Genomic DNA, 13143 nt, shown 5'->3' with positions numbered 1-13143 from the left:
CACATGCTGAGCATCTCCTTTGTACAGAAAGGACGCTGACAGATGGCTCAGACGGCAGTGGGTCAGACTGTCTCATTTTTTTTGGTGAAGTGAAACCAACAAGAGGAAGTAAATCACCTTCAGAGAATCTGAATCCAGAGATGCACATAAACATGACTCATCTGAGGGCCAATACATGGCTGGAGGAGGGGCGCACATGAGCAGCTGGGTTTTCAGCATCCCAAACAACACGGTGACAAAGATGGATTAGATTAATTTAAATGGTTATGGGTTTAGAAAAATAATTAACATTGGGCCTGAGGGATGGAAAGAGATACTTGCCTCAGCCTGATGACCTGAGTTCATTCTTGTACGTAGGAAGGGAAGACTCAATATTACTTTAAAGTAAAAGAATAACTACTTATAAAATTATAGTGTTTAGCTACTGGACTTTAAAGTAATATTGAGAAACACAAACCAAATGAAATAATTCAAACAACCTTCAGGAAAGGTCAGTTTTTTCATCTATCAAAGTGACTAACTCCCTCTTACTTAGATTTGGCTGACATCATCAAAATACTACAAGTTTTAAAAGTCAAGCATAGACTGCCACATGCCAGCTGTGCACATCATTAAAGTGATGATACCATTGTCAAAGTGAAAATACCATTGTCTAAGTTGTACAATCATTGTCAGAGTGATGACATCATTGTCAAAGTGATGGCCTCATTGCCAAAGTGATGACATCACTTCTAGAATGATGATGTTTGAGAACACCTATGAAGTTGGACCCCAGTGTAACACATGTGCTTCATACCAGCCAATCAGAACAGGAACACTGATGCCAGGTTCCTTTCTGACCTCTCAGCCTGTATTGGTTCACATATTCCAGTTGTAACCATAGAGTACCCATCCATTTCTGCCTCTTTATCTCAGTGAAGACTCTGAGGCATCGCTGTCTTCCCAAGTCTAATGCGTCAGGAAGCTCCATTGCCCTTATAAAGCCACCATGTGCAAGAGCATGGCATGCAGGTGAGCAGTGGTGTGATCTGCTTCAGGGAGCTCTCCCTATTACCAGAACAGTCTTTACTAAACTGCCTCTGCTCCCCAGAACCCTGACTCCAAACAGACCCAGGTCCATTGTCTTCAGTATGAAATGGAAGCATCACACATCTCTGTGACGTTAAATCAACCCTCCTTTTCATCCCCACACTGTTCCATGAAGCTCAGAAGTCAGCAGGCAGGTACAATGGTTTGCTATTAACCATCTTCAAAGCAGAGTGCACATCATGGAGATGATGCTAGTCATTCACAGTATGAATGTAGTTGGTATTGAAACTTTATTATTATTCAATATTATACTTAGATGGAAGCACTTACTATCAATACAAATCTAACCAATAGACCAAAAGCTTATCAGAGGTGTGAGTTTCTACAGAGCTCTCCAGGAGACAAGATCATTCAACATCACTGAAGAATGGCTATCAGCAAACCTCTTTGTTAGCATGTCAGGGAGTTGCAATACTCAAAGGTGTTTCAACAAAGTCTCGTAAATACTGAGTCTCACCACAGTGTTTTTGCCTTTTCAGTTCCACCGAAAATATATGACATCTCAAATGACATGACCATCAATGAAGGAACCAACGTCACCCTTACTTGTTTGGCCACTGGGAAGCCAGAGCCCGCCATTTCCTGGAGGCATATCTCCCCATCAGGTGAGTGTTCACCTTCTGTCATTGCTGGGCGAGAAAGTGAGTGAACCCACTCAATTTTCTCCTCTTTCATGAGGTTGTGCCTAAAGACAGCATGGCTCAAGAAAACCGAAGGAACAAACAACCCAAGCCATCAGTAAGAAGGTCTCTCGATTCCTATGCAAGATTATTTTCATTTTAATATTTTGGGCAATCAAAAATCAATAGAAAAGGCTCAGGTGGAATTATTAATAGAGAGAATAAACTGCCCATTTGAATGCGTGAGGGACTCATTCCACCACATTCACACGTTGATAGGCAGCATGCACTGCTGAGGCAATCAGGGGAGAATGGAATTATACAAACTGTATGTTGTTAGCTGTGATTTAAAGCTGGTGTGCAGAATCGAAGACTCAGACATTAGAATTAAATTTTCCTGACAAGGGATCTGATCCCCAAACTGGTGATATGAGGTCTGTGGCGTGTTTTTATGTACTCACGACTTCTACTATGTTGTACACATCTTCCAGAAGACTTAGGTCCATTTTAGCAAATCAGTGACAATCGTCATGCAAACAGGCCAATGTCTGCATTTACAATGCAAAAGCTTATGATTTTCTGGACTAACAGGGGGGAACTCTGGGCTTGCAGACCCTTGACCTGATTTTAGTTTTCATGAAAGACCCCATGTCAAAGGAGGGAGTAAGAAAGTGATTAAGCAGGACTCAAAGTCCACCTTTGGGCTTATTGTATACATTGGTGCATGCACCTACTCAGGTACCTTTGCCCTGGGCTCAGTGGGCATGCTGGTGTGTACATGTGCACAGACACTTGCACACTGGGCTTAGTGTGAACTGTGGTGCACACACTTGCTCAGGCACCTGTGATCTGGGCTCACGGTGCACATGGGTACATACACGCACAGGCACTGTGCATACAGCCTCACTCCAAATAAATACACTAAAGAAATAAAAGTTCCCACTCTGTAGCTTTAAGCATTTCTTGAAAGTGAAGGTATTATTTCATTGTCTAGGATCCTACCACATTTTCAGATTAATAAAATCTTATTTAAGCTGTTTTTCTTTTATTTTTGGGAGAAACACTTCAACAAAGCTGGATCGAACAATGAAACTGCTGTTAATAAAATCAGAAAGGAACTTTTCATGTAGGTGTAGAAAGAGCACACTTGGAGAATCTTCTTCATCTGCTAATGCTTTATTTAATATCGCTCATCCTTAAGTGTCTTCCAATTGCCTCATTTGTGCAGCGGGTCTAATGAGACTCACCCACACTGCATGCTAAGTATTGCTATTAATGGGAGAGAACAAAGTCAATATACCAGCATTACACACTTACGCAGTTTGCATTGTGCTCCTGTAACGGTTCTGAAGTTTAGTGCATTGTTGACTGCCAACACCTCACTCTCCAGAGCTTTGACAAAAATCACAAAACTGATATGTGAAGGGCAAACTCATGGCAGGTTCTCTACAGGCCAGAAGTGACACAGACTGAGAGCAGGCATTGGATGTACAGGTTTCTAAGCTGAAACACTTGTTCTTGGGCTCATCCAGCCCTTGAATGGCTCTCTGCTCTCTTCCAGTATTTCCTACTTTCTAAAATTGGGTAACTATGATCTCTAGTTATTCTTTTAGACTGTCAGAGCCATGGGCATTTATCAGGTATGTGATGGCTCACAGCATATACAATCTTAAGCAGTTAGAACCAGCAAATCACTGCCACTGGCTTCATCATGGGAACCCCAGCGTCCATTCTCTCTGCGTCTTCTAAGAGCAAGACTCAACAATGCCAGTACATTGTGCACTGTGCAGTAGATGTTTTGTATTTACTCCTCCCGTCCCAGGGTAACCCGAGTTCTTTTTCTAGCCAAGCATCCTAAAGGCGAAGGAACTTGAATGAGATAATAGACATGAATGTGCCTTGAGAATTATAAGGTGATATTCAAATGTACGAATGATTCTTAATCATCTCTCCGGGGATTAAATCTGATGGCACTATGACTTCTGTAAGAATGGAGCACATAATTTCTCTCTACATATAATTTTAGATTGATATTTTGGACTTAACACTCCCATTCCTCTGTGCTTGCTCGCCTGCACATTTGCCTTCTTTATGTGCCTAGATATATTCTAGTTTAATTAAATAACAAGAATGTCAGTTACTGAAGTTATTAGAATAAAGATAACAGATAGCATCACAAGCTGAAGGAAGACAGATTGGGTTTATAAATTAAACTGCTGCACAGATTCATTTTCCCGATCCTGCTATAACAAGAAAATGAGTAAAATTAGCATAAACATTAATAATTATCTATGAATAGCTGGACTCTAGAATATTTTCATAAATTTCAAATTACCATGTGCTAAGGGTCTACATTCAAACGCTGCCTCATAAACCATGCCCGATAATTCTATTAACTTATATATTTAGTCTTGAAAGCAAAATTGTGAATTTCACTTACCCGTTCTCTTTTTGCTTGAGAAACACCAATGTCCTGTGTTATCTGATGTTCCCCTTTGCTATGTAATAGAAGAATATGTATCTGAAAATAGTTGTCAGTACCTGAATGGGTTTAGTGCTCTCAGTAGAAGCTGAGAACTGTGAACATGCAATGTGCTTGTTTTGTTTTCTTGCCCAGTTTCTTGTGCCTTCTCTATGACCACTTGAGTAGCTCCTAGCAACACAGAATGGTGGCTTACCCTAGATTTTCCTTAATCTACAGACACACAGATCCCTGACCTGGTCACATCCAAAGCATCAAGGGAGGAAGAGGAGGTTTTTGCTTCATACTAACCCCAACTGCTATGTGCTTCACTGAGATTGTGGACCAATGAATCCCTCAACTCTCTTACACCATGGTTTATTTCTCTGAAAGCTGCTTAGCCTATGTCCTAATGTGCTTTCTTTTACAGTGATGAGCACAATGGCCAAAAGCAACTTGGAGTGGAAGGGGTCTTTTCTGATCACAGTTCCATCTGAGGGAAGTTGGGTCATAAACTCAAGTCAGGAATTTGGAGGCAGGAACTGAAGCAGGGAACATGTAACAACACTGCTTACTGGGTTGTTCCCCATCTTAGTCTATTTTTTTATATACACCCACTCAGAGGTATACCACTCACGGTAGGCTGGGCCTCTCCACATCAATCGCCAGTAATGACAATGCCCCATACACAGCCCAATCTGAGGGGGCAATTGTCCTCAACTGGCATTTGCTTTTAATAATGAATTAGCTTGTGACATGTTGACAAAATGCTAACTTACAACCTCTGAGAGGGTGACATCCTGTTCTAGCTATCATAAGAAGAGTACATCAACATCCAGGTACACTTAGTGTACCCAGCACCATAGCTCAGCAGTATGGTGGCCCTGTACCTGCCCTATGAGAATGTGCACCACATATCTTGAGCTTAGAGAAAGCCCCACCTCCATGTGTACTTTCCCTGAGCCTGAATCATGTCTGCAGCACGGTAGACTCAAACTTCCCAAATGAACTATCACGAAGTCAAGGCATGTGTGTTTTCCTGTAAGATAATTTGAGAATATTTCTTGGTTTCCTTTATATCTAGATAGTCCACTGTGTGTTTATAAATAACTTACAAAATCTGAAGGGTCTTTACTTCAAGCCTGATATGGTGGTGCCTGCCTACACATCCAGCAGTCGGGAAGCTGAACCAGAAGGATGTCCATGAGGTCAAACTAGCCTGGTCTGCGTAGTGCGTTTCAAGGCTATTCAGCACCAGGAAATTTAACAATGAAGCTTGCATTTATTGCTGAACCCAGACTGCATTTTGCCCCTGGTACAGCACTGTGCTCTGGAGCAAATTTTTCCCTCAACCACAGAAGGAGTCAGGACCACACACTTGTTTTTAACTCCAGGTCGATGTTCGTACCCTCCACTTTGGAGGCAAATTCTTTGGGCTTCGTTTGAGCTCTGGCAGTTTCAATAATGTCCTCCCTTTTAAAAAAGTAAGACTGTTTGCACTTCAGGGTTATATCCTGTTTCTTCCTGGCTATGGGATAGCTTCAGCTATCAGAAATTAACAAAACTGTGCCATTTTTTAAGGGTCCCTTCCAGAGGCACATGACATCTATCTCTCCCCTCGTTGGCTTTAATTTTAATTTTCTAATAAGAGTGATAATTGATTTTTATATTTTATGGTTACTTCCTTCCTTCCCTACCCCCATACTTCTAATAAGCAGCAGGGAGAGAGTTCACAACAGAACAGGCCATTGTTGTCTTTTGTCAGTCTTCCGTGATGACATCACTGTAAATCCTTTACCATCTATTCTCTCCTCTCCTGGTAGAACTGATACCTTACTTGTAGCTCCAGCAGCCCTCACCCCTATACCTGTTAGTCCTTATAGTGTGCTGCAAGCATGAAACTCATGTCATCCAACTTCTTATTTATGTATTTATTTTTTATTGGATTATTTATTTATATTTCAATGTTATTCCCTTTCCTGGTTTCCTGGACATAAGCCCCTTATCCCATATTTCTGTTGGTAGATTAACAACTTGTTGAAAAGTGTTCATGCTTGTGTATAATTCATTACTGTTTAATCATTTAGATGTTCAAATTGTTTTCAACTTAGCCAGTAAGAGGTGTGTCTGTCAGTATATGACCTTATAAGATGTGGTGCTCTAATACTGAACATGTGTGTATGGCATGGCATCACACAGTGCTGGGCTGTTGTTGCATATATCCGGGCTAAACTTGGCATTCAGTTACTTAACTCCAACTGACAGGAGATACATGAGGCACCATTGATATGCTATGGTAAAGTAATCAGAGGACAAGCTGTCCAGATGACTTTCTCTGAAGTCCTAGTACAACACAGGATCATAAATTAGTTTATGACAAGGGATAAAAAAAGCGCTGGGTAGGGAAGGGCTTAAGTGGAATTGGAAGTCAAGGAGATTGATTGAGAGAGGAAGAGGAGGCAACCCAAACCAACATTGACTTTTTCCTCCAGTAAAAAGTAAACAAATTGAAGAAAAAGAAAGGAAGAAAGAACAAGAAGAAAAAAGTAAGGAAGGAAGAAGGAGAGAAAGAAAAAAGAGAGAAGAAATGAGAAAGGAGATGGGGAGATGGTGTGGATTAGGAAAGAAAAATGGAAGAAAGCAAATAAAAGCATTTTATTCATTTTGTAGAACAGTCCTAAAGAGGACCTAGGGTGTGTGTGTGTGTGTGTGTGTGTGTGTGTGTGTGTGTGTGTGTGTGTGTGTGTGTGTGTGTAAAGTATAGAATTACCAGAAAAACTGTTATGGGAAGTCAGAGAAAACAATTACTAACCCTGTAGACACGTTGATGTTGACTTACACAATGTGACTTCTTCCGGTCTTTGACTAACTCCATAACTCCTGGACTTAAAATTTCCAACACAATCTATGAGGTTTTTGTACATTTTATAGTATTTCAGGCATCTTGCCTTAGCAAATGCAGCACAGAGGTCAAGATTGTGCACTGTAATCTCACTAACACTGGGCTTGTGAACCAGTAATTCCTCTGAACAACACTAATGAATTTCTTCATGTGTCAAACATAAACTGTCAGTAATGCTTGGAACTGATTCACAGTAGCCAATGAAATAGTTCTGAGCAGCAGAGAGAGGTCATGACCGAAGGAAGCCTTCTGTAGGACTAAATGCTAATGTACTACTGAAATGTGTTTACAGTTTGGGCCACACAGAGCTTCCTTTCAGCTCCATGGAATTGAGAAGCCAATTGGTTAACTCTCAGATATAATTCATATAGCTTCACCCCAGTGAGATTAGAAATTAAAAAGTACCTTGAGTTCTAGGAGGTAGGTTAATGAAGTCTAATGCTTGCTGTACAAACATGAAGATGTAGGTTGGGATTTCCTGGCTTCACATAAAGCCATATCTAGTGCTACAGAACTGTAATCCATGCAGCTGTAATTTTGGCGGTGGGAAGGAGGGTGCTAATGGTGTGCTCAGCAGTCTATACAGCTGAATCATGACCTCCAGGTTTGGTTATAACCATATATTAGAGAATATTTGCATTTTTATCATTTTTTCATATCAATTTTCTATGAAAATTGTGTCTATTTTCTCTTGTTTTATTTTTCAATCTGTACATGGTATTTTGAATGAGTCTCTTGCAGGTAGCATATAGTTGACCTAGTTAGGGTGTCTATTCTTGTGGTGAAGTACCATGACCAAAGCAACTTGGGGAGGAAAGGTTTTATTTGGCTTATACTTCCACATCACGGTTCATCACTGAAAGAAGTCAAGACAGGAATTCAAATAGGGTAGGGACCTCATAGCAGGAGCAACTGCACAGATATAGAGGGGTGGTACTTACTAGCTTGCTCCCCCTGTTTTCTTGTAGAATCCAGGACTACCAGGCCAGGAACAGCCCCTCGCACAATGGGCTGTCCCTTCTCTGTTTAGTCACTAATGAAGAAAATATCATACAGCTGGCATTTTCTCAACTGAGGTTCTCTCCTTTCAAATAACTCTAGCTTGTGTCAAGTTGATATAAAAGTAGCCATCACAATAATCAAACCAGTATATGAGTTACCTCATATACTGCCAGTTATTGAATTCTGAGTGGTGAAGTTAAACTACTCACACTTAGTTAAATTGTTGCCTTGTTACAGCTTATATCTGTTTGACTTTGGTTGTTTTTAGTTTCTTAGCTTTTTTTTCCCCTCTGTTTTATTTGATCTTCCTTTCTTAGATTTCTAACTCATGGCTATGTCTCTTGTTGGTCTTTTGGGTACTCTACCTCCATCAATTGGTTTGTAAATCTAAAACCCATGCACTGTGGCTGGCTAGTCAAGATAAATCCTACATTGCACTTACATTGTCATAGTTAAAATCTGCTTCTTTCAGATATTTCCTCTGTATCCATGAAAACCTGCTCTATCCTGAAGTGGTGGTAAACCTTCGCTTTTACTCCATATCAAACGTTGGAAGCTCAAGAGAAGGGAAGCATTTCAGATTTACTTAACATTTTAGTGATAACATTTTTTCATCTTTCCTGATATTTAAGGTTCTTTATTGCTAGGTCCATATGGGAGACTGCTTACAGCCGTTCCTTTCTGATGGGTCAGTTGGGGACAGATCCGTTTATCTTTATTTGTCTGAGAATATTTTGGTGTTGCTCTTCATTCCTCAGTGTAGCTTCAGTTATAAAGAACACTTGTGTATCATGAACAAAGCACGATCACTGTTTACTATTCAGAGAGACTAAGAAGAAGAAGAACTTGGGGGAAATGTCTGGGAATCCTTTGTAGTGATATACAGGACTTTTAAAAATTGAAACAGCTAAGTTATCATTAGTATTTCCTACCGATATTGCTATTGGCTTGAGAACAGGGTAAATTAATTTTTAAAAAAAAAAAAACTATCATGTGAAACCATGGTGAGTTTTGTAAACTGAGAGACTGGAGGACTCTTGAGAGCAGTTTCTGAATAAAGCATTGTTGGAGTCCAGTATATGCGAGATGGTGGATCTCTTATGTCCCCTGTTTCCTTCCTCTCGTTTAGATATATCTCATTCCCTTCCTGATGACTGTGACTACTTTGTATTTGCTGAGGTGGTGTAGAAAACTAGGGAAGCCTGAGCACTTTGCTGTCTGAGCCTTTAAGAAGTGATTGTTGGCTGAGAGATAGATGGCTCAGCACTTAAGGACCTGTTCTGTCCTTGAGGAGGTTCTGAGTTTTGTTCCCAGCACTAAGGCAGGCAGATCACAACTACCAGGTGATACAGCACCTCTGGCTTCCCTGCATACTGAAGCCAACACCCCCACAAAGAAATACACAACCAAATAAATAAATTAAATCTTTAAAAAAAAAAGGTTTATTGACTCTCACTCCAGAAGACACTCGCACAGTAATTATCTTTTCCAGTTCATCCCCACATCAGCTTCCAAATGTGTACAATATAAAACCCGAGCACAGAAAGCATTAGTAGCTAGCTGTCAGAAAAAAAAGGAAGACTGTTAAAAAAAATAAAGTTATTCCTTAAAAAACAGAGACACTGTGGGGATCTATTGTTTAAAATAATTGTGGAATTTTTTCAAGTCACCAGAGATAGAAACCAGGAGCGTTAGTTCCCATTAGTGTTTTCTGGGCCCTGCACATGCACCATGCAGAGCCACAGTGCACTTTAGGGAGCCCTGTGATCCCGGGAAACTGCAGCCCATCATCCAAACACCGTTTCAGGTTTGCAATCCTGACACTACACTTTGCTCTTTGATGTCGGAAAGGGAAAAAAATTTTTTCAGTAAAACTAACAATTTATGCTGACGATAATTCAACAACACTAGATCTTCAGATTGCAGGCCGCAGCTCTAGTTCCATTGTGGAGTAGCCCTGGATGTGCGGCTTCTGTGGATTTCCATAATGGCTTTGCATAATGGATAATTACATAAAGAATGAATCTGCATAATGACGCCAAGTTAAACTTTTACCATAAGATTGCACACCAATAATTCATAGATGCAGTTAGAATTACCTCTTTGTTCTGAGACTTTCTTTACAATTTACACTTCCTCTGCATGCAAAGACTGTGCTGCTTTCCTCTGGTTATCGGTAGTTGTTTGTATTCAGAACTCTTAATGCCTGCTATCTGAATATAGAAACCGAGAAAAATCTTAGTATTTTAACACATATGTAAGACCAAACAATGGGCCTGATGATACAATGAATTGATACAAAAATAATCTCCCATTCTCAGAGAAAAGTGCTTATCCACATGAAATTAAAAAAACCAACAACAACAAAAAAACCATTGAGCGTCTTACAAAAGATTTGTTTCTTTTCTTTCATTTTCCCTTCCTTTTTCCCTTTTCTTCTCTTGTGGAACTTGATTTTGTGCACATCTGAAAGAGGCAGGGTAAGAAAAAGTAAGAGACATCAGAGGTGATGTCTCCCCTCTATGTCCTGGATTAGAAAACAAGATTATGGGAAATTTACAGTAAAGAATTAAGCATTTTCTAGTCTTCTCGCCAACAGTCTGTTGTTGTAATGCATGCATTAGTAACTGTGTGTGTGTTGGCCATGGGCAGGTATGTCTAAATGGGAATTAACTTGTTAAATTTTGCTATCTTTGCCAACCTGATAGAGCCTAGACTCATTTGTTGAGAGAGTCTCAATGTGTTACTTGGTATAGGAAGACCAAGCCTACTGTGAGCGGCACCATTCCCTAGGAATAAAAGTGATGAAATCAAAACATAAAGCTGCGCACAAGCGAGCAATCCAGCAACCATGCATACATTTATTTCACTCTGCTACTGACTGAAGAGGGAAAATGACCAGCTGTCAAAATCTCTATCTTGACTTCCCCACCAAGCTGGATTTTAACCTGGAATTGTAAGCTGTGACTAATCGCCTCTTTCTCTGAGTAGCTGATGTTGGTATATTTTACCACTGCAACATAAATAAAATAGGGACAACTAAGACTCTTTGATATTAACTCTTATCATTAATACTTCTCTTATATTTTATTTTCCCTTAAAGCTGCTTGAGGAGCAATAAAAACAATGACATATTGTGCTCCTCTGTGATAAAGTCGATCAATGTGAAGTGGCAGTTTCATTTAGAAGCTGGTGAGGTAGTATCCAGAATTTTGTCTTTCTAAGTAGAACTTGGAGGGCAAGTTTACTGGGCAAGAGGGATTTGACGAAATAAAAGTTTAAATTAATCATTCAGAGTCCAACAACATGTGAACAAAGAGAAAGAAAGAACAGAAATGAGGGGACAGAAGAAGGGCATAGAGGTTTGTTTGTTTGGGCTTTGATTTTGTTTTCATTTTTATCGACAATATTTTCTCATCTATATTTCGTATTGTAGGAAAGTGGGGGAACAACTATAAATTAATGACAAAAGACATCCCTGAGCGTCCTAGACACAGCCAGCATGAAGAAATGGTATGAGCACCATAAGCAGAAGTCAATGAAGGGCATAGCACAATTCTGTGCCATCACCATCTTTAAATTATCTGACACTAGGTCACTATGGGACACAATTTCAGCTTGCGAAAACATCCAGGGCTGTAGTAGAGAGCATTTTGTGCCATAAAACAGCTTTCCCCACCTTCTTTGCAATTGTTACAAAGAGATTTTTTTTCTCAAAAGGATCAAAATTAGTGAAATGTCTCCCAACAAAATGAACTGTTTAGTGAAGTAGGGAGGGACTAATTTTACCAGGCCAGCCAAGGAAGTTAAAGCATAGCACTGACTGCACAGAAAGTTTGTATGTAAACCCTGTTTGAGATACTATGACTTAAAAGATTTCTTATATCTGGTGTATGTGTGTGTATATATGTGTGGGGGTGTAGATATGTCGGTGTGGGGGTAGAAATATGTAAGTGTGGGGTGGGTATGTGGAAATGGGTGTGTGGGTGTTGGAGAGTAGGGTGGATGGAGATGGTATGAGTGTTGTGTGTGGATGTGAGTAAGTGGGTGAATTGAATGGGGACAGTAGGGGTAGCTGTGTGTGTGTGTAACTGCAGCTACATTTCATCATAAGCCTCAGGAATTTGTAGAGAAGACTCCTTCATAAATTTACCAATCAGCAAAAAGTCACAATAGTGTCTTGAAAACATCATGGTGGTGCAGAGAACCATGGGATCCATTAGAAGGATTCTCGTTTCTACAGTTTCCACCCTTGCTCTCAGTGCAGTCTTTAAACATTTCTTTCTGCAGCAGGCTTGAATGCCATCTGGTCTCAGGGCTTATCTGTAGTCTGGATTGAAACTCTGAAGATAGGTCCTTCCCAGACAGCACCATAGCATTGTCATCTGGACAATGTATTAGTCAACTCGTCTCCAGAGCTCTCAAATCAGAAGTTGTCTGGGAGGATTGGCCTGAGAAGAAAATTCAAGTCAATCCCACGGGGGAAAAATGCCAGCACTGGGGAAGGAAAGACCATATGAGGAGGTATGGAATTCTTTTCGTTTTCTTCCTGGCATGATAAGGAATAATTATGGATTTGAATTGCACAGCTGAAAAATAAAATGTTTTTTTTTACCTCTGCTTGTAACTCAGTGGAGGCCTGATACATATTTGGGGCACTGTTTTGATTTGAGAGATGTACAAGCAATTCTACCTGTTTAATAAATAAACCTATATTCTGCAGTTGCCCAGCAGATTACTATATTAAAATGTGATAGGCTGAACAGTCTGAAATTTTTTAAAGTAAATTCTTGGATGCCAAAATATTCAGACATAAGGAAAGAGGGACTGGATGACTAAGTGGTCTGCCAGCCAGGAACCAACAACCTCCTTCCAGACAAGTCCTGACCATCCTGAGCTCTCAGGAGTGATCAGTAACTCCTGTTCCTTGTGAATATTATTCTCAGATGCCTCTGATATATTAAAAAGCAGAGGGAATTGATTCCATCCTAATACAAACATAGTGTAAAGATCTCCATCTAATTTTCAGGCTTTGTGAAAAAGACAACTCAAGTTTAAAGGATCAAATC

General features: G+C 40.1%; 1 protein-coding gene across 1 annotated transcript in view; it reads left to right on the top strand.

Annotated features, from left to right (window-relative positions):
* The window catches only part of Negr1 (neuronal growth regulator 1), a 429098-nt gene that overhangs the window by 138073 nt on the left and 277882 nt on the right, over positions 1-13143 (top strand). Inside the window, exon 2 of the mRNA XM_032897116.1 lies at positions 1569-1694. Within this exon, the coding sequence (XP_032753007.1) occupies positions 1569-1694 (126 nt within the window). The remainder of the gene's footprint in view (positions 1-1568; positions 1695-13143) is intronic.

Source organism: Rattus rattus, chromosome 3 (genome assembly GCF_011064425.1).
Source record: "Rattus rattus isolate New Zealand chromosome 3, Rrattus_CSIRO_v1, whole genome shotgun sequence".
Lineage (NCBI taxonomy): Eukaryota > Metazoa > Chordata > Mammalia > Rodentia > Muridae > Rattus > Rattus rattus.
This window is presented reverse-complemented; position numbering and strand designations above follow the sequence as displayed.